At 39.3% G+C, this 22,575-nt stretch overlaps 1 protein-coding gene across 3 annotated transcripts in view; it reads left to right on the top strand.

Moving 5' to 3' along the window:
* celsr3 (cadherin, EGF LAG seven-pass G-type receptor 3) overlaps window positions 1–18,306 on the top strand; it is a 103,456-nt gene extending 85,150 nt beyond the window's left edge. For 2 of the 3 annotated variants that reach the window (XM_020704489.3, XM_011476832.4), the window contains 14 exons: window positions 45–212; window positions 782–908; window positions 1,446–1,652; window positions 4,660–4,834; window positions 5,604–5,716; window positions 6,998–7,077; window positions 8,421–8,547; window positions 8,645–8,764; window positions 10,490–10,587; window positions 11,071–11,162; window positions 11,301–11,474; window positions 12,864–13,058; window positions 14,259–15,318; window positions 15,673–18,306. In XM_020704489.3, the coding sequence (XP_020560148.2) occupies window positions 45–212; window positions 782–908; window positions 1,446–1,652; window positions 4,660–4,834; window positions 5,604–5,716; window positions 6,998–7,077; window positions 8,421–8,547; window positions 8,645–8,764; window positions 10,490–10,587; window positions 11,071–11,162; window positions 11,301–11,474; window positions 12,864–13,058; window positions 14,259–15,318; window positions 15,673–15,700 (2,764 nt within the window). In that variant the 3' untranslated portion in view covers window positions 15,701–18,306. The remainder of the gene's footprint in view (window positions 1–44; window positions 213–781; window positions 909–1,445; window positions 1,653–4,659; window positions 4,835–5,603; window positions 5,717–6,997; window positions 7,078–8,420; window positions 8,548–8,644; window positions 8,765–10,489; window positions 10,588–11,070; window positions 11,163–11,300; window positions 11,475–12,863; window positions 13,059–14,258; window positions 15,319–15,672) is intronic. The other variant, XM_020704490.3, reaches the window with a different exon arrangement.
* Window positions 18,307–22,575: the final 4,269 nt, after the last annotated feature.

Genomic DNA, 22,575 nt, shown 5'->3' with positions numbered 1-22,575 from the left:
AGATGCTAAAATGTGATTATTTATTTGTTTACTTGTTGCCTCAGGCTTCCCAGACACCCAGTAATGAACTCCCCGGTGGTCACCGTCTCTGTTTACAACAACCAGACGTTTGTGGGTGGTCACCTGGACCAACCGATCCTCCTGGAGTTTAAGCTTCTGGAGACTTCAAATCGCAGCAAACCTCTGTGTGTGCAGTGGAACCACAGCAGTCCGTGAGTCCAAATCCACATGTAGTTATTACATTTTCAACTGTCACACTAACACCCACCACACTTGCGGCTGAGTTTCGGGTTTATCTTTATTGAGGATAAGGTGCTTGTTAAAATAAAAAAAATTTTTAATGGAACTACTAAATTAAAAATCCCATTTCTCAAGAATTCAAAACCACTTTGATGAAACAGATTTGTGCATTAAGGTCTCCAGTAAACTGTCAGTACTTTACTTCTCATTCGGATGCAGCTTTTTTTTTTCCCCACACATTTTTTTTTCTGCAAACCTGTCAGAGCAGGAAAAGCACAGATGTAATAGACGGCAGAAATGATTGCTCATTTCTACAGTGTCCAGAGCAGAATGACGAGACTCACACAACTGGGTCGTTTAAATATCCTCTATCGAAAGTTATGCAACTGACACGTAGAGCTTTGAGATGATTTGTGGGTTTCAAGCATACATAATCCAAAACACACATGAAAGATGCCGCTGGTCTGTCCTTGCTGACTTTTCTTTGTGTTGGATGAAAAGACGTCTTTTCAGATGTGCTCTTTCTTTGCTGTCCCTGCAGGCAGGACACAGGTGGCTGCTGGACAGTCAGGGACTGCATGGTGGTGTACAGAAACACTTCCCATGTCCGCTGTCAGTGCCAGAGACTGGGCACCTTCGGGGTACTGATGGACAGCTCACAGAGAGAGGCGAGTAGTCATCCATCAGCTCTGCATTAACAACACCACTTTTTAAAACTCTTTATCCGTGTTATAAATTGGGCTGCATTTGTTAGTTCACTCACAGAATTGTCCACACTTAATTCCACGGTAAAAAACTCAAACATTTACATTTTGATTTTAATCAAATTCTGCTTTTAATTGGAGTTAAACTGAAATATTAACCAAAATAAAGATAGAAGACAAGCTTGGCTAAAAGAAGCAACTCTAGGGAGGGGGACCGGGCTGCAGACAAGGTGGCGCCCAGACATCATTAGTCGGAAGCGAAAATAAGATTTCAAAATTTTAGCACCTTTCAATAAAACCTTTTAATGTGAATAAATGCTTTAGTGTGTAAGATGTACTAGAGATGTGGCAAAACAGTTAAAACCATTTCTTCTTTTCAAAAAGGATCTAAACAGGTGTTTAGATTTGTTTTGCCACTTTTCCATTTCTTTTACTCTAAGTTCTCCTATTTTTCAAATTTTATATTATTTTTTTTTTTGTGTTTTTCTTTCAAATGAGCAGCAGCTGGAGGGTGACCTGGAAATGTTGGCCTTGGTCACCTACTCTTCTCTGATCATTTCCATGCTGGCCCTTCTTCTCACGGTCTTGGTGCTCTCCTGCCTGCGGGGCCTCAAGTCCAACACGAGGAGCATCCATTCCAACACAGCAGCAGCCATGCTTCTGTCAGAACTGGTCTTTCTACTGGGAGTCAACCAGACGGAGCAACAGGTACACAATGTCTTTTTCTTTTAAAACCACTATGCATTTGCATAATGCATTTCCTAAAATTCTGAATCTGTAATGCACAGTAGATGACTTAAAACCAGCCACAAGGTCTATGGGGATTCAGCCATGTTTTGCAGATCTGGAGATGTTCTTGAACATCATCCTCCTTTGCTGCAGCATCTTTTTCACCTGAGTAGATCTAAAGATCTGGGAATGTTGCTGAAAGGCTTCCACAAATGTGTGCTCACCCTGCATGAAATGCAATTAATTAAGCTAAATCCCTGCTGAATGGTTCTAGCAGTACAACTGGTCACTTCTAGAAGAACAATATGTTCTCTAATTCCTGAACATTATGCTTGGGAGAGCATGTTATTGCTCATAGTGGCTGTGGGTGTAAGTTTTTCTGTGGTAGTGTGTATTATTGTGTCTCTGTGTGTTAGATGGAGTGTTGGCATGCTTGTGTTGGTGTGTGGGAGGGTGAGATTCTTCTTCTGTCTGTCTGCCATGGCTCTTGCTGTTTTGTGTGTTGGCTGTTGCTTGCGATTTACAAAGAGTTTCTTTCGACCTTTAAATATCAGAGTTGCAAATGTGCGTTTTTCTCAATGCAAAATGCTTGACTTAAGGCCTGAGAAGCCGCCACATATCAAGTCTGTTTGATTTGCTGGAAAATTAATCAGAAGGTTTTTTTTTGATAAATCTACAAAGAATTTGTTAGTCTAACATCAACCTGCAAGCAGAAGACCAGCAAACAACTGTTACATCTTGTGAAAAAGATTTGCTGTACCACAAACATCTCCTGCAGGCCTTCTGCAAACACATCCGCTTGGAGAATAAGAGTTAGTTGAGAGAAACTGAAGGAAAGAAAAAAGATGTAAAAGGCCATATTTTCAAAGTGTGGAGCTCAGTGCATCATGGGATGTCTCCCAGCATTCTAAGCCTGGAGGAATTTTACTAAAGTGACAGATCAGGATCACCTGAGGGCAGAAAGCAGCCATACTCCTCAGGAACACCTTTAGTCACAGTAAAAGTAGTGTGTTAACACAGGTGTGTCGTCAAAGTAAACTCTACAAATGTGCTAATTTTTATTTTTCTCAAATCAAGAAATGACAGAATAATAAAGTGGTTTCTTTACAGTCCTGGTAATGTATACAGATTCTTCAGACAAGGCTTTGTCAGTCAGATCTCGATCTCACAAACTTTCCTGAAGTTGTTTTTCAAATTTGACATGAAGCATCATGGAAAGAGCTCAGATATGTGACAGTCCTGGATGTTGTTGTTGTTTAGTTCAACTTTCTTTTGGAGTGGATGTGTTCCCTCAAGTTTACAATCTTTTGCGGTGTATTATTAATGAGAGAGTGCATTTACCAAAACAAAAAGCATCTTTCCTGCTTATTTTTGGTTTGGTTTTGCACCTAAATTGAAAACATATGTTGAGTGGTTGTCGTTATACCTGCAAGAACAGAAAAAGGTTATTATATCATTGTAGAAGGAGATTCCATGAATATTGTATCACTGGAAAACAATCAATTTGCTCTAAAGTACATGAACAGTATATACATCCTTTTTGTACTACTTTCTTAACCAACAAAGGTTTGAAGCGCTTCATATGTTGGATTCTTTTAGCTGCAGAAACTGAGGAGATAAGTTAGATTCATGTCTTCTTCAGCTGTAAATAGTGGCTTTGCTGCTCTGTGCTGTTTCTTAACACATATGTATTTTTAAGCATTTTATAGACTCTCGTCTCCATAATCACATTTATGAAGCATCCCTGCAAGTTAGGCTGAGCTCATTTACCAACTTATTTATATTCAAGCCTGCTCTTTTTTTCTCCTGGAGAAACACAGTAATGTTTCACCATAAGGTCTGTTCATTAGCAGTTAAATCATCAGCGGCATTCATTTCATTTCTAACACCTGCTGTGCTGTGAGTAAAACCTACTGGTCTTTTGCCAGAATTTTGTTTCTCAACCAATACCAGAGACTAGTTCTGTTGTTTACCGTCGTTTCCTACAGTTTTGTCTTTTGTTTCACGCTTTTCTTCTTTGGCAGTTCCCCTTCCCATGCTCCATTCATCCTGAAGTTTTTATTTTGCTTCAATGATGTTCACAATCTTTCTTGAAGCCCATTTGTGGGTTTTATTGTCGATAAGAAAAAGAAAATCTAGATGAGAAGTTCATGAAGAAAGTGAGAGTTGGTTTTTCTGCTTATGCTCGTCAGTAATGTTTAAACAGTACAATCATGTAAATGGTTATTTTGTCCATTGCAGCTTTCCGATTTATTATTTTGGGGATTTCAGGAAAAAAAATCTCTTGACTGATTACTTCTTTTTTTTACATTTATTTATGTTTGTGCTTTATGAGTCCCAAGTTAGTGTTTTGCAGGTCAATGGGGTGAGGTTAAGAACTCGGAGTCTGGAAAAAAAAGATGATTTAACCCATTTTAATTTGTTCTAATTGGTTCATATGCACTTGTCATAAGTTTACCTATTTGCATAGTCTATCTCTTAATGTGCAGCAATCATTATTGGTTTTTCAGGAATCATGACAAAACCATCCCATAATATGTCCCTTTTATATGAAAACCTTCAGATTTAAATCCTGTTTGCCGGTTCAGTTTTTCAACTTAATAGATTAATTTGAAGTTTTAGCCTTTTTCTCAGCTCTTCTGTATTTGTACTTCATAGCTAAAAAAGTTTAAGAAATATTGCTTGTATAAATAATGTTTCTTCTGGATGACATGTTTGTTCATATACTGCAGGCTTAATGTGGCCCCACTATTATGACCAAATAGGAACCGTGAAGTTAGAAACACCCAACAGGCATATCATGCAAATGCAGTTTGATAAGAAGCTCAGGGTGGACTTGCAGTCTTCATCATTCTGGCCTGATCTCAGCCTGTGTTGTAACAGCTCAAAGCAAAGTGACAGGATCATGTCTCAGAGCAGTAAGTCCCATTAGACACAGACATGAGTGCTGTCAGTCACTGAATCCCCATGACCCTTTCTGTTTCAGTTCCTGTGCACGGTGGTCGCCATCCTGCTGCATTACTTCTTCATGTCCACATTTGCTTGGATGTTTGTGGATGGCCTCCATGTCTATCGGATGCAGACTGAACAGCGCAACATTAACTATGGAGCCATGAGGTTCTACTACGCCATTGGCTGGGGAGTGCCAGCTATAATCACAGGTAACTTTCACCTGAAAGTAACGCATTCAACTCCTGTAAGTCCACAGACAGACTCAGCAAATAAATGCAGTCTGGCTGTGTAGATACGGTTTCCTATTGACACTTAATTAAAACTAGGTTTCAGTGACATTTTAATATACAGATAATGAAGCAAAGATGGAGCATTAAAATGAGTCGTTCTCAAACAAACACGCCAGTATTTATGCAGACCCATAAACATGTTGTCAGGTCTGTTGCATTTTCTGTCACACTCTGACTGCTGTCTCCTTTTCCCCTTAAGAATAGATCTGTCGCGCGCACACACACACATTAGATCATGTCTCTTCCACTTCACTCGCACTCCTGTGTGGATTTATCTGTCAGTCTTCATTTAGGTTTTTCCTATCTTTTACTTATGCAGTTCAATTTAAAAATTCCTAATGCCCAGAAATGTCAACCATGACAGTGTTGCTTAAACAAGGTTTAACAAGAAGTAAAAGCAGCAGCCATCACAAATATCTGCCAGGAGCCACATGCAGCCTTCCCGCCATCCATAAGTGGTAAAATGGATCTGTATGTTTGTGTTGTGTTATAATTTAAGATTTAAACATTTTTGCTTCATGGTATGTTGTCTTGTTTTATTTGTTGGGGGTTTAAAGAGCCTGTCTAGACATGTGCACAGCAGGAACGTGTCTGCCATGGATTTACTAACTATACTGAATCCCGTCCCTCTGATTGGACATCAGAGAGTGGATCTTGATTTCTTGGATCTCCATCTTCTGTGCTGCAGGCCTGGCAGTGGGTTTGGACCCGGAGGGTTATGGGAACCCAGACTTCTGTTGGATCTCCATCTATGACAAACTGATTTGGAGCTTTGCTGGTCCTATAGCCATCGTCCTACTGGTGAGCGTCTGCTAGTCTGGCTGACACACTGTTGTTGATATTATAAATAGAAAGCAGTTATAGTGAAAGGTTGTTGAGATAATTGAAGAGTTTCTGTCAAACGCAATACATTCTCATTCTTACTGAGATCTGAAAATGTAAGAAAATAATGTGATGCAACAAAAATTTATTATGCTGCATTGGATTGACAGAAACCCCAAAGTGATCTCCTCTTTAAATACAAATGTGTGCAAACTTGATCTATGCTTCGCCAGCTGTGAATTTTTCACTTGGCTGGACTAAACACACAGCGGAATCCTCTCATCAGCCAGAAGTGGCAGCTCTTCCATTGACATTTTGAAAAAACACACCACTCCGATGGAACGTCTTCTTAATTGCTGCCCTCATTGTGGTACCACCACTGACTTTGCTGCCTCACTCCAATAACAACCTATTTAACTTAATCCTAAACATTTTTAATCTGCTTGTTCTTTTAAAATCCCACTCCAATGTTTTGATGGTTTTAACATGTTCATGTTGATTAAAATTGTTGTGAATCTGGAGAAGACGAACAAATGTTTGTTTGTTGCTAGTGACAAACAGTAAAGACCAAAAGGTTGGACACACCTTCTCATTCCAAGAGTTTTCTTTAGTTTTATGACTATGAACATGTGTTAATTCACACTTTTGATGCCTTCAGTGTGAATATACAAATGTCATACTCGTGGAAATAAAGAAAACTTTTGGTCTGTACTGTAGGTGCTACAAGCTCCCTGATCCGCTTCGTTCTGATGCATCCACTTGTAGACAAATTCGATCCATGTACGTCTCTGTTTTCCTCTTCTGAGCTGGCATCTGGCTCAAAACTGTACAGCCGGATTGCTCCAATAATGTTAGGTTGTGGGGTGGGAGGGGCTGTAAGCCAGCAGAAGAGAGTGTAAACAAAAAGATGATAAGTAATGAAGGCAGGCTCACTCTGTGTCAAGAGTTCTGCCCACAACTCCGAGGTGAATCTCTAATAAACTACTGCAGCTCTGAAGAAACTAGGTCTTAGAAAACAACACAGATCTTTTTTTAATTTTGGCTAAAAACTGCATAATCATAAATAAAAGACCACTAGGAATGCTTTGAAAAATGGATCAAAGCATGATTGGAGTGGGACTTTAAGTGTTGTATGCTTTTAAAAGCTGCAGAGTTGAAAGTCTGACTTAAGCTAACATTGTTTATTATGTAGAAGTGTCTTTATAAACCAACTGTTTCAAAAACAGAAGAAATGTTAATTATCGATTTCCTATAATCCAGATGAATGGAGGGATTTTTATCACAGTGGCCAAGATGTCCTGTAATCCATCCCAGAAAGAGACAAAGAAACTCCCTGTCATGTAAGTACCTGCCTCCACTGCTTTATTTTTGGCTGAAATTCTCTTCTTTGGTCATCAAATATGTCTTCAACAGGTAGAGATAAAGAGGTGAAACTTACAAAGTTTTACCACAAAACTAAAACTTAACCTAGGAACAGAAACTTTGAAAACTGCACAAAGCTCTGGGTTTTTCCAGAATGGGTAAATAAGCAAGTCAAACACTTGACTGTTATTGACACATGTCCAAAAGAGAGATGAAGATTTGATGGTGGGTTGTCAATGAAAAAGGAGGTTTTAGGATCCGTTCCTCTGTATCTGTTTGCAACTATTCACCCAGAGAATGATCTTTCAAAACTGATGGAACTGAAATGTTAGGACTTCATTTTGCCATACTCGGCTTTCAGACACCGGCTTTCTCCATCAAAGTAAATTTAGCTGGAGCTTCAGATCAAAGCTGCCAGAGCTGCAGGTATCCTCACCTAAAATATGAAACTGTAGCTCACAGTGCTCTCTGCTGGGTATTTGATGCATCATCCTGGATGATCAAGAAAGACACTGTTTCTGACCTGAAGACACAAGAACATAAGACATGTCTGCTCTAGCACTCTAATGGTGCACCTTGTAATTTAAAACTTGGTTCTAGTGTGCAAAAACAGACATCCATCTCAATGCTTCTTGATTGAGAACAGCCTGGCTCTCACAGGTTGCCAAATTGGTGAAAAGAATTGGTGAAAGCTGGAAAGCTGACACCGATTTTGTGCATGTATGTGGATATCACCTTATGAGCCTGATGCAGCACTGATCCTGTTTGTGTCTGTGAAAGCAATGAAAAAAGGATAAGGGAAAAAAAACTGACAAACAAAACTGTGAGAAACAAAAAAACTTTTCAGCTTTTTTCCACTCATCTTAGTGTCAGAATGTCACCTTTGATGTAATATTTGTCTTTCCAGCAGATCTGGTATAATTGTTACAGCTTAAAATAATAACTTATTGAAATCAGTACTTGTATCCCCCACTTTCTCACCTCTTTTCCTTTTACTCTCTTCCACCCCCCCCCCCTCACATTCTTCCCCTCTCCCCCCTCTCCCTCCCCACACACACTAAATGTAACAAATAAATAAAAAACAATAGAACAAAAAGGGGTTTATACAAATCTACACCCTGGTTTCTCGAAGCTATATAACCTCTTTTTGTGATAGTAAAACCTGTCCAACACAAAAAGCCTTCAGCTCTAATCTGTTTGCTCAGCTGTTGGACAGAACAAGTTAAAAAAAGAAAGAAAGAAAAAACTTTTCTGCTGATAAATTGGGGTTCGTCATGTTGGATCTCATGCTCGTGCGATTTCTGTTTCTTTGTCTTTCCAGTGCGGCAATCCGAAATGCCTTTTTGCTGATGCTGGTGGCGACCTCCACCTGGCTGTGCGGCCTCATGGCTGTCAACAACAGCATCCTGGCTTTCTACTATATTTTTAATGTCCTCTGTTTAGTTCAGGTAGGTTTTTTTTTTGGACTGCTGATTGTAGACAAACTGACAAATTGTCACATCCCACATTTGTGACCTTCATCATTTTCCTGTTCTTCCCTCTCAGGGCCTGTCTGTGATGTTGGTTTTCACTGTGTTCAACTCAGAAGTTAAGGAGGCTTGGAGAGTAGCCTGTCTGGGTAAGAAAAGCCCAGTAGAAGATTCACCAAGACCACAGCAGAACACTGTAAGTCACACACACACGCACGCACACACACTTGATGAAAATTGTGTTTTTGGTGTGTTTAACATGTTCCTGTGGCATTTTTATGATGATGGAAGACATTTATGAAGAAAAACTAAGCTCAAAATTGCATTTCTGAATATTTTTTATTCAAATTGTTGTGAATCGGGAGCAGACAAAAAAATGCTGTTTGAAAAAGATCATATTTGTTACAGAGAGAATACACGGGCAGCCTACAAGCTCCCTGCCCAACTCCATTCTGACGCATTCACTTGCAGACAAATTTGATCCGTGTACGTCTTTGTTTTCCTCGTCCAAGCTGACATCTGGCTCAAAACCGTATGGCTGGATAGCTCCAATATTGCTTGAAATTTTTGTTGTACTGGTAATGTTAGGTTGTGGGGTGTGAGGGGCTGTAAGCTAGCAGGAGAATGCGTAAACAAAGAGCAATCAGCAGCGGGGGGTGGGGTTGCTCCACACCCACAGTCCCGCCCACAACACAGAGGAGAATTTTTAGTGAACCACTGTCGCTCTGCAAAAACTGTACTACAAAACTGGTTTGTTTTTTTTGGCTAAACGGCTATATTAATAAAAAACACTGGGAACACTTTTACAATAGTTCACAAGATGATCAGAGAGGGACTTTAATGGTTTCTCTTTGTCAAAAGATGCTTTGTCAAATATTCTGATAACTTACACATAAGCAAAGTAAAAACATTTTAACATTTGTTAAAATAATAAGCAATAGTAATAATTTAAAGCCTGACATTAACCCATGGATCATCTCTGTATGATTCCAAATCCTATTACTGTTCTATATCATTGGATTCTCTGTGAGGTAGGGTGTGTTTATGTGTGTTTATTATGGGATTGAGAGAAAGCTCTTCCTGGCCTGCATTTCCCCTTCCCTCATTCCATCCATCCGTCTTTTCTGCCCTCCTTTACTCCTTCCCTTCTGCCCTCCAGGTTTGTTGCTGACCCACATGAAACAATAATACCAGCCAGGAGAATGCTGCATGCTCTTTATCCACTGCTGTAAAAGTACTGCACTGTGATTGTTTAGCTATTGTGTGTGTGTTTGTGTGTGTGTGTGTGTAGTCCTACTTTGCATCTCTGCGTTACCCTTTCGGATGTCCTTTGTGTTTGTTACTTCAGCTCACTGCACAATTTCTGCAGCCACTCTGTCTGTGAAACACTTTATCATGAGAGAACATCATATATGTGTGTGTCTGTGTGTGTGTGTGCACGTGTGCGCAGGTTTTGGGTTCAGGATAAAGTTCATGTTCTGTGTGCTCATATGTTGTGTGGAAGAGTGTGTGTATGGGCCCTTTGTGTTTCCATGCATGGATGAGTGTGTGACTGCATTTTAACTCCTCGTCTCTGTCACTGAGTCATGTAGAGAAAAGCCTAAAACTATGAATAGACTTGCTTATTTTTGTCTTTGATGGGCTCGGTGCATAAATAAGTACTCATTAGCATGCTCTTCCTTGTCAGACCCAGAGATTATTACATGATATTTATGGCCACTTGGCTGCTTTGTTTCCATCCAGTGACTATGATAGCTCACATGAGTGAAAAATGCTATGTAAATCATGCAAAAATTATCTTTTCTTCAGCAAAAGCATTCAAACTTTATGTCATGTGTTTTTTCAATGTTAGAAGCAAAATTCCGATTTTTGTGACATACAAATAAAGCTTTTTCTTAATTGTCTGTCTGTGTGTGCTCAGGCGCAGAATCCCTATCACAATGCATCTTTGTTGGAGCAGAGCGGACTGCACCGCATCACCTTGGGGACCTCCACCATCTCTTCTGTCAGCTCTGCAAGGTTTCTATTCAAACTTCCACAAGTAGACCTTACCACATCTATGTCATATTAGTAATTTATTTAGATGAAAAGTTCATGAAGAGCGTGTTTGCTCATGCTCATCTTGAATTTTTTGACAGCACCAATAAAGAAATAGTCAATTAAGTGTCGTCCTACTTTTAGATTTTGAATTTTGTGGTTTCAAGGAAGAAATTCCTTGCCTGATACCTAACAGAACGCAATTTGTGTGCTTTGTGGGTCAGTGGGGTGAAGATGAAGAAGATTGGATGGAACATTGTATTTTTACTGTATGTGGAGCATCACTAATATCCTCTGAATGTGGCTGCGGCTGTCTCCGGGGCTCACTGATTACAGTGTGTGTTCTTACAGTACATGTGCATGCGGGGATACGTTCATCCTTTTATCTGCATTTGAGTTTATGTGTGTGCTTGTGCACGTGTATATTTGGGTAGATGTCCTTACTCTCTTCCTCCTCCTTTTTAGAGAAAATCTTCTGGCTCGGCAGACTCTGGAGCAGAACATCGTCCAAACAGGAGCGACAGACCTGGATGTAGCCATGTTCCACAGAGATGGAGGTAGATACACACAAGGATACACACAAAATTTGACAATATACCCCTTTTATAGTTGGATCCCTCAAAAGGAGTAGCATTTCAGCGTGCCCATCCTTTCCTTCCTCTTCCTCACCTGTTTATTTCCCTCTTTACCTTCAGGTGTGGACTCAGACTCAGACTCAGACCTCTCCATGGAGGAAGAGCGAAGTCTCTCAATTCCGTCCTCTGAAAGTGATGACAATGTGCGTCTCAGAGGTCGCATCCAGCGGCGATTCAAACGCTCCAATCATGGCGAACGTCTTCTCACTGAACCAGCAAACAATGACACCAAAGGTAGACAAGGATTCCCTCAGAATAATGATTCAAATGCCTCTAAAAATTTAACAAGCAACCCTTATGAAATAAAAGATTTTAGAAAATGTTTAATAAGCAAAGACAGGCAAAAGTTTGTAATACTTTAAATTCACAAATTTTAGTGTCGAAATAGTGAAAAAATTATGAGTGACTGTCTTTCAAAATTATGTGGTGCATTTTGCAGCCAATATCATTACATCCACATGTTATTAAAAAAAAACAAGCATTGATACAACAAACATTTGTTAAAATGGAATAAAAAGGAAAACATTTTAAATATAATTAGTAATAAAAACTTTTTAAAAAACTACTGTAGTGTAATTATTAAATCACCTGCTTAAAAATTTGAGTGAGAACTTAATTCCCCTTAGTAAAACAGCTTAATTTATCCATATGTCCAGATACTCATTAACTTTTGCATAATGTATGAGTTTTCTCACCTCAAAATGGTTGTAAAAAATTCAACAATTTGAGTGTTTGTCATTTTCTTTACTAAGGAAAAATGCTGGAAATATTCATAATCTTGAATCAATGTAAGGAATCAGTTCTCATTTTAGCTGTTTGGATCAAATAAACCAGAACGCAGATGTCAGTTCAGCGGGAGGCCGGGATGGTGGAGTCGCATCAATATGTGGTTACAGTCGAAGCACAAAGGTGTCCAGAGAGTTGAGCATCTGCTGAAAGGTTACAGCCAACCCTGCTGGCTATGACAAAGTATTAACCCTTCACGGGCCTGACTGAAACGTTTTGTTCTGGACAGTAGGATAAACTCACCTTTTTCAATCACAGTCATAATGAGAGAAAAACACTCAGGAATATCAGTGTTTTTTTAGTTATTTGTGCTTTACCGGTAATACTTGTCCAGTGACCCTAAGTTCCTATAGGTACCTAAAAAATAAAATTGATTAAAAATGAGGTAGGATGTAAAAACAGAAATTAATCATCGGTTGCTGTTAAAAAAATAAACGTTCAAGACAAGAACTAATCTAAATTGATTCACGAGAATATTTTTTCTTTTTTATTTGCTTCTGGATAAGCATACAATTCTGCATTGTCACGTTTAGTTTTTAATATAAAGAACCATTTTTTCTGACATTTTCTAATTTTCCTTGGCTCATGTTTCCAAACCCAAATTATCTGCCTGTGAACAATGGTTTTTTTCTTTCCTAAATATTTGTACACAGTTTTTAATTTCTAATCTGTAATGATATTTTAGAACTAGTTTCAACTGTTTATAGCATTAAGTTTTAAAACCGACTAAACAACTGACATATCAGGACGTCACAAGATTTTTTCTTTCTTTAACACCCTTCCAGAGATTCTGTTGTGAAGAAGTTGAAAGTGTTTTGCTGTATGTGTGTGTCCCAGATCTAGACGGTAATGACCTTTTGTCATACTGGCCCGCCCTGGAGGAGACAGACACGCACACATTGCAGAAGTGGGGCTCGGAGCGCCCTCTGGGAGCAGACTATAGTAAAGATGCAGCCAACAACAACCAGCTGGACGCAGCGCTCACCAGTGGCGACGAGAACGGCTACAGCCAGCCTCATCGCCATCGTAAGGGTGAGGGAGATGCAAAACACCAACCCTTTTTTTCACTGTACCTTTTTTCTACTTGTTTGTAATTTTTAATTATCTTGTTTCGTTTGAAGTGGAGTGACAATTAGCCTAATCAGTGGGTTCTAAATATCATAAATCTGTGATTGTTTTACCATGCTCTACATAAAATGTGGGAATCCAGGCATCCTATCTGAGTGTCATTAGGATGAAAAAACATTTTGCCAAAAAACGATGGCTTGAAATGTCATCCACATGAGATGGATATTGACATGTTGTGGTGCAGAGGGTAAAGTGGTCAACCTCTGAACAAAAGATCATAGATCCCGGTCCCATGTTCTTGGGCAAGAATGTTTGCTGGTTGGTGCCATGTACAGTATGGCCATCCGTGAATGAATGTGAGTGTGCATGGGACTGTGGTTGTAAAGCCCCTTGGGCTGTAATCAAAGTAGAAAAGCACTATATAGGTATTGGAGCAGTTGAGCTCTGATCAGTAGATCACAGGTATGGTTGCCCGTCCATGTGTCGAAGGGTCCTTGGGCAAGACTCTGAACCCCATTGCTCCTAGTGGTTATGGGTTGCTACCAATGGCAGGTTGGTTGGAAAACATATAGCACACCGGCCCTCGAGGCCTGGATTTGGGGACCCCTGCTTTAATACATTTATAACTTCCTTTTCCCACCGGCTTTTGTGTCCTACTTTCTGTTTTGTTTCTAAACAACTTAATTGTTGTGGGTGTTTTGGGTCTTGAGCTAGCATTTTCACAGAAGCATATTAGGCATTTGAAGAAAGAAAAAAAAGGGTTGAAAGCGCCTCAGAGTAAGAATTTTATGAAAAATAGCCTTCAAGTTAAATAGGGGTGAAAACTCATACTGCACCACTACTGCACATTTTTGTATGTTTGCTGCTTTACTTGAGTGACTTATTTTAATATGTGGCTCATGAGTTCTATGTTCCACACCCCGAGCCAACTCTGTTATGATTCAGAACATGTTAACAATGACTTAAGGCACATTGAAAATGTGAAGAGTTCAGCTCTTGTCTGCTTCTCTTTGTGATTTTACTCCTTCTGCTTCTCTTCTATTTCTTTCTTTCTCAGTCCTCGGCCCCGCTGACCTTTTAGTGCCCTATCCCGTCTAATCTTTTTCCTTCTCACTGAATCTCCATCTCTTTTCAATGCCTTATGTTCTTGCTTTTGTTTCTCAGGTATCCTGAAGAATCGTCTTGGATGTCCTCCAGCACTGCAAGGTTTTTCCACTACGGGCCGAGTTCCTAGTGAGCTCAACTGGTACCGAACATCTACTCTTGGCCATAGAGGTGTTCCAGCAGCCTCATACGGTCGGATGTATTCCGCCACCGCATGCGGCACTGCAGGTTCTGGCTCCTTGTCCCAGCCAGCTTCCAGATACTCTTCCAGGGAGCACCTGGACTCGCTTGCCAGGAGGCAGTTGTCCAGAGATCCTCTAGGGAGACAGACAGTTGGGGGATCAAGGGACCGCCTAGATTCCCGAGGTTCCAGGGACAACCTGGATCTTTTACCCAGGAGGAGAGAGTTGGGGCTTGGACAAGGAGCAGGACTTGGGGGCCTGGATCACCAGAGAGTGTCATTGTCCAGGGAAAACTTGTCAGGATCGAGGGAAAGACTGAACAACCACCATGCCAGTAGCTTCCACGCCTCAAGAGAGGACTTGAGTGGGAATGGAGGGGCTGTTGGGGCTGGAATGGAAGGATACCTTAGCGGGTCAAGGTCACAGCTAAATTCACAAACCCGCCGTCAGGCCTCCTCCCGGGAGCACCTAGGAGGGGCCCTGATGAGCAGTAGGTCGAGGGACCAGCTGGAGACCAATGGCGTAGGAGCTCAGGCTCAGCCCTGTCGAGAGTGGCTACGCACCTTGCCACCCCGGCAGCCCTCACACCCAGACCAGCCTCCCTCTGCCTCTCCTCCTCCCCCCATCTCAGAGGAGCCGCAGCAGGAGCAGCTACCTCCTCATGTCCGAGGACGACTGGACTCTGCCCCCTCATGTAGGTACCCCAGTCAGACTGTTAGCCAGGCTGCAGGTTTGAATCCCAACCCCCTGGTTCGACAACCATCCAACGAGCACCTGGATATTCTGTCCTCTATCCTGGCCTCCTTCAGCTCCCCTGCCCTCACCCCTCCCCCTGCTTCCTCCAACCCTGGTCGTAACGGCTCCGTCCTTGGACCCTCCCCATCCCCACCCCAGTCTAACACTTCCCATAGCATATCTGAGGTCTCCCCAGACTCAGAGTAAGTTTTTGTGTGGATGCACTCGTTCCCAGCATGTCAAATCAAGCATACTAGCTTTGTTTAGTTGTGTACTCTCTGTGTTATGTTTTCTCTTTCGCTTGAAGTCCCACTTCAATAATCTTTTTAATAGAGAAATACTCAGACATGTAATTTTAAGCTAAATTTACTTTAAGAATGTCCTCCATTATTAGAAAAATGCTTCAAAAACGCGTTAAAAACACCAAAATCATTATTTTTATTGGAGTGGGTCCTTAAATTACTTTTTTTTGCTCTATTTTTTGTATTTATCATCTTTTTACAGAATTACAGTTTCAATCAATCAGCAGTTAACAGATTTCCCTTTTCTTACCTCAGAGCCAACAGGAGCGAGGGGCAGTCTTGATGACAGCTTCAACACCCCCCGCCCCCATTCATTCCAACAATACTTGGTGCACAAGGGTCAAGTCGGGAAAATGTGGAACATCTAAAGACTTTCATTAAGCCGAAAGAGAGGGGGAAAAAAAGATAAAAACTGATGAAGAGGCTGTTTTTGTGCCGCCTCTTCTGTACTTGGACTTTTTACTTTTTTTTTGTTTGTTTTTTGTTTTTTTTAGCTCAAAAAGCTTAAGACGGATATGGTTGGCTTTTTAAACAAACCATCTCAGTTTTCAAGCACACGTTAGCCTCAACAAAACCTGTTGAAAAGGGGAAAATAATGGGTCTGTAAATAACATTTTTATACATTTTGTATCTTTTTCATTGGAGATGAAGAAGAAATCTCTTGTATTGTTTCTTTTAAAGGTGGTTTTGTCTGTGTGAGGTAATGAATGAGGTTGATGTGAGTGTGCACTCTTACGATTTGTCAAAAGGGGGCAAAAGGATTTCTCCTTGACAGAAAAAAAAAACTTAAATGTCCCTTTTTTAACATTTTCCTTAACCTTTTCCTGTCATCCATCAACGTTATGTATAGCATCACAAATCTGACAATATCTGATGAGATTATCAAAACCTGAAAGTGTGTAATCAGGAAGTGACTGTATATAGAAGAAGGAATTTTTTAAATAAGAGATCTGATGGAACAAGAAGATTGTGCAAGGAAAGAGTTCTAACAGAACATTAGAAGACTGAAAGGGGATGGTTCAACTGTTAAAGCCCAGCCATATGTATCAAAAAGTGTCAGCTCTGCTGGGACATTGTGCTGTTTTGTGATCCGATGTATATGAATGTGACCTCGTCATCTATCTGTGTATCCTTGTGCCTGGTGCTGTCTGAGCTCCATCACATCTTCAGTATCTGGAGACCTGATGGTTGAAGGGATTTCTCTGTCTGCCTCTCTACATGAGGCTGTAACAACTGTGTAACAACTGCTTTAAAACCCCACCACCACCAATTTCCACTTTGATGCACCACAACGCTACCTGCCTCAAGGGTTGCAACAGGAGCAGCAGAATCTCTCCGGCAGCATCTGGGAAACTCTTTTATGAAAGCTTCGTGCTAATCTAAGCCAAAGGGACCTCAAATTTGTTTGTAACATTGGTGTTCATCACTTGATAGATTCTGTAAATGTTATTCACCTTTTTTATTTTAGCCACGGTCTAACTATGCTATGGATTTGCGTCTAAATTTATTATTTTTTTGTTAATGAGGCCTTAGATTTACATTATCACACAGCCCATAATCTATTGGATTTTATCTGGCTGCACACCCACTGTGGAAACAAGTAGGTTATTATTGAGCATGAGGGGATTTGCAAATGCAGAAATATATCTGTGGATGCATGAGCAAGCCTGAAGCACATCCCCAGTTCTTCCTATCTGAAGTGTCTCTGAAGCTCGTTAATTGTTGCTCCAAAAAAATCTAATCTGAGCTTTTATATATTTATTATTCCATTTGGAGCAACATGCAATTGAAGGATTCTTGAAATCTGCTAGTACATCTGCAGGTGTGCAACACTCCACTTAGTAAAGGAGAGAATGTGTCAGCAGTGTCAGCTCTAAAAGCCTCTAATTGAGTTTCAGGTGCAGATTTTTCCATTGGGTCTTTTATCGCTGGGAGGAGTTTAGACTTTTAGAAAAAGCAAGCAACCAAACAGGTATTTACCGGCAGTATTCAACTGCAGATGAAGAGAAAGAAACAAAAGAAAGAAAATATGTTGTGTTAGCAGGAGCAAAAGATCTCGACGTACAACAGATTAACAAGGAAAAACAGAGGAAAAATATTAAAGTCGGTGTTCAACACAGAGAAATGGCTGTGTATAAAACACTGCAGGAAGAATAAAGGGGAGACTTCACAAAAAGATAGTGAGCGGAGAAAATAAAATGTTCCAAAACAAATGCATATTTTGTCTGACTTGCAGCTGACATGCAAACCTTTCCTTAACAGTTCTTCCTGCAGAGGAAATGCCACCTGCCCTGCACACCCACAAAAGCCCACATTTTTTCCTCCTTTATTATTGTTGCAGATTTTAACTTTTAGACATATTTATTTATTGATCATTTAAGTGTATGAATTATTTATTATTGCCATTTTCTATCAAATATTTTCAATTGTTTTTTAAGTTTTATTTACTTTGTTTTGGCGAAGAAGGCAGCAAATTTACAAATGAACAAGTAATGGTTTCTTTTCAAATGGGGAACTGACAGCTTCATGAAATACATTTAATTGGATTCTTTATCTACCTATAAAGGGAAAATCTTAAAAGGTCTGTCAAAACTAAATTACATTTCAGTCCATTAAGAATGCATTTGTCCTCTCTAAAAAGATTTTTGAAACATATCTTGATGAAAAGTTGAAAATGGGGTCTAAGTAATGAGGATCTTTGGATGAAAAAAAAAGACCCATGTCCAACCAAGTGAAATGAAGAAGCTTTGAGACTGATGGGAGATTGACTTTATTATCTTGTGCTCATTATGAAATGCATTTTAACCCACTCCAAGGGTGAGAATGGTTGTTTGTGTGTTACCATGGAAACATATGTTGGACATGAAAAAAACAAGCTTATTTCTACTATGCTGTTGGTGTGTTTTTCTTATGTACTTATTCAGTTTGAGAGGGTTAACCGTCCTCTTGCATTAGTTTTCTGTCACCATGCCTTTTGGTAACGGATCAGTTTTGACCTTAAATCAGCTATAAAATACAGAAAAACCCTCATTTATCATCCAAATATTTTTTAATCTCTTGATTATCTTGTTTGGCCTCCTTATCCATGAAATTATTAGTTTCAAATTTTTTTTTTTTTTTTTTTTAGCAATAAACCAGAATTTCGGAAAAATTGTCAAATTTTCCAAAAAAAAACTCTGATAAATAAAAGATTGCTGTTACATTTCTACTGCTAAGGGACAATACAACACACCTCTTAATTAATGTTACTTATTTAATATTGTTACCAGTTGTAACATTTGTAGTGTTGGGGGGGAATTTTGACTCTTATATACGATGGCCACCGTAAATATATCTTCAAAAACAGGACAAAGATCTGTTGTCTCTTAGTCACAAAAGATAAATATTAACACTAATGAAAAGCAGAATGAGTTAAAAAAAAAAGATGCACATTTTAAAGGGTATTTTGTTGAGATAAAGATAATTGACAAAGTCAAAAACCTTTATCTCAACAGAAACACGTTTGTGCTTTTAAAACAAAAAAGCAAACAGAAAAATGGGTCAGTGCCAACCCTAACGGAGGAAGGTTAAAGTGGTTTTCTGTTTCATTTTCATGAGGAAAGACATGTTTAGAAGTGAAGCGGCAAGCGGAGGAAACTACTAGACACAACGTGTTTTCGATTTATCCTCAAACTTGATTTGACTCTAATTATTCTGTCACGTTCAGAGGCTTGTTCAGCTGCGACCTGAGTCAGCCACAGGCAGCTGCACTCAGATGACACAACAAAGCAATTTGTGGAGGACCGATGTGTTAGTTGCAACACCTGAGCTTTTTTTTTTATTTTTATTTTTTCTCTATAGATTAAACATTAACCCTTGTGCTATCCTAGGCACTTTAACCCTTGTGGTCTAGATGACCCAACTCCCAATCTTAAAGTGCCTATAGCACAACGGTTAACATTAGGAGTTGGGTCATCTAAACCCACTAGACAGTGCGCTGAACCTATTTTCTTCAGTGATTTGTGAACCTCACTGGTGTCCATGAATTACATGAAATCTTTCCACCTTTATCCACCTTTGTCATGGTAGGAATAACACATCAATGTAATCCTCTGATGATCTGCAATCAACTGCATTTTTTTAAAGTATTTTTGTGGGCATTCTTACTCATTTGACTTTAAAAAAAGGCTTGATTTTGATAAACTTTACTCAATCCCATTTAACAAAGAGCTGACAATTTTCTATTGAAATTTATCTTTAAAAAAAAGCAATTTATGAGAAATTAACCCTTGTGCTATCCTAGGCACTTTAACCTTGGGAGTTGGGTCATCTAGACCCACTAGACAGTGCTCTGAACCCTTTTTCTTCAATGATTTGTGATCTTCACTGGTGTACATGGATTACATGAAATCTTTCCACTTTTATCCACCTTTGTCATGGTAGGGAGAACACGTCAATGGAAGGGTGGGGTCATCTAAGATAGCACAAGGGTTAACCAGCATCATTCACCACATGCTGACATGAGGTGAAGTTAAAATTTGTTTAACTGCCGTTTGTGTGTTTTTAGCCAACTTTTAGTCTAGAATGTGCTCATAAGCTTTACCAAGGGAACATTTTTAAGACATTTCCTTTAACAAAATAATTTCAGCTTAGAAAAAACTGTTTGCATCCAAAAAAAATGTATGTTTAAAGAACGTCAACGAATTTGTTAGTGTTAAAAGGAAGTCGTGTTAGTGTAAAAACAAGCACGATGAACACCAATTTAAAAAGTAAAAACAAGGCAAACACATACAAATATTAAAAAAAATATGAAACACTCAGGGATTTCCACACTAACTTCAAAACGTACTTTTAAAATGTCATCAAAAATTTTTTTGCATTGATTAAAATTTGTTTTATTAGGTCAAATAAATAAACATTAAATGACAATGTTGTCGAGATTTTCTCTACAAAATATGTCATTTGAACACAGTAATCCTAGATTATGTTTTTCTCCAGACACTGGTTTCCTCCCTCAGTGCAAAAACAAGCTTCATAGGTTAACCCTTGTGCCATATTCTATGGGGTCAAGAAGACCATTGACGTGTTCTCCCTACCATGACAAAGGTGGATAAAGGTGAAAAGGATTTCATGTAATCCATGGACACCAGTGAAGATCACAAATCATTGAAGAAAAAAGGATTAGAGCACTGTCTTGTGGGGTCTAGATCAGTGTTTTTCAACCAGTGTGCCGCGGCACACTAGTGTGCCGTGGGAAATTGCCCTCATTAACTGATCTAAAAACATTTCCCATCTCCAGGATGTCAGCTCTGTGTTCATCCAAACAGGCCCTGATAAAACACTGAGAGGTTAGGAATATGAAAGATCGTAAAATAATTTTTTCTTGTGTCTTGTGTTCATTTGATTCTATTAAACACATTTTGATAAGAATGATGGTACTGTGATTTAACTGTCTCCGCCACTCATTATTGTAGCCTTAATCACATGTCATCAGTCTGACTAATCAGAAGTGGTTAAAATCTTCACTTCCTTGTTCTGATCTGCTCATAAGTCTCTCAGTTCTAACAAAAATACCAGCTAAAGCTCGTCTTTAGCGGTGTAGCTTTCCACAGAATCCGGTGTCAGACCGTGGAACAAGTGAACACATCAATGAAGCTTGAAGACGCTTCTGCGTTCGGCAAATTTTTGCACTACAGGTTCCATGATGCATTGGGTAAAGTGACAGCGTCTCGGCGCACAATGAGTCTCTCCTCTTAACGTCTTGAAACAACAACGAACACACATCAAACAGTTTTAAATATTTTAACTCAACTTTTATTAAATCTTTTAGAAAAAAAAGCTGCAGCTTCCAGCTTTTTCTGCCACAATTATCACAAAAATGCACGTAAGATTGCAGAGGGGCTGTAGATCAATACAGACTATGAGTTCCTTCTTTTTTTTTTTTTGGATACTGGTGTGCCGCAGGATTTTTGTCAGGGTTAAAGTGTGCCGTGGCTCAAGAAAGTTTGAAAAACACTGGTCTAGATGACCTCACTGCCAATGTTAAAGTGCCTAGGATAGCACAAGGGTTAAGTGATAATTCTAAATTGTCCCTTGGTGTGAATGTGAATGTGTGTTTGGTTTTGCAGCTCTGCAACAGCCGACTGACCTGCCCATGATGTACCCTATCTTTGCTCAACAGCAGCTGGGATAGGCTCCAGCAACCTGTGACCCTGAAAGGGATCAAGCGATTTTGGAAGAGGGTAGAATGGGTGAAATTTAAGTTTATAATACTCTCGTGCTGTTCTTTTGTTTTACAAATCACACCATTTTTAATATTAGTTTAATTTTAAGCTCATTTATGTCAGAATAATTTGAATTTTGAAAAACATCACGTCTTTGGACATGAAAGAATTCTTCCATACTGCTTTTAATTTCCTGCTGTTCTCATATCAACATAACTTCAGCTTCATGCACAATTATTAAGGAAACACTGTTTAGAAACGATCATATATGGGCTGAAGTTATCCATTTACAGAGAAAACAATAACTTACAGCTGCCACCGCCTCCCTTTCCTCCTTCCTGTGAGTTCCTTGTAACAGTGAGCTTTATTGAACCCCAGTACACTTTGAAATACTGTCATGCTGCATTTGCCTAATGAATAACAAATGAAGCCAAAAGGACTTGACTGAAAACAACTGCCACTACGCTACTGTGGCATATTCATGTCTGAAGGACAAACACGCACTTTATTAGGAAAGAGTTTGTGGAAGTAAAACAACATTTTTCTCCACTGTTGCTTGACAGCCAATAAGTCAATGCATATGTGCAAAGCTTTCAAATTAAATGATTCAATTATTTAAAGGTGTTACAATAGTTTTGTGTATTTTACCAAGGAGGAATAGGAATGGCATGTTTCCCATTTCTAATTACTACGTTTCAAATCTAAAAATGCATTTTAATTTAGGAGGTGTGAAGTTGGGTCAATTTCAAAGAAGAGAAATTTAGAAAACTTATTTCAGAGAGGTTTCACATTTTGACTCTAAGTGGCACTGTTTATGAAGCTCAGATATAAATATACAAGCCTTTTCTGGTATTGTATTTTGACATCTACAGCCTATTTAAATTTTGTTTGTCCGACATTGTTGGATTTTTTTAAGTTTCAGCTATGCTTTCGATGTCATTTTCGAGCTTGTTAG

The sequence above is a fragment of the Oryzias latipes genome, chromosome 7 (assembly GCF_053564925.1).
Source record: "Oryzias latipes strain Hd-rR chromosome 7, Olatipes_Hd-rR_3.1".
Lineage (NCBI taxonomy): Eukaryota > Metazoa > Chordata > Actinopteri > Beloniformes > Adrianichthyidae > Oryzias > Oryzias latipes.
This window is presented reverse-complemented; position numbering and strand designations above follow the sequence as displayed.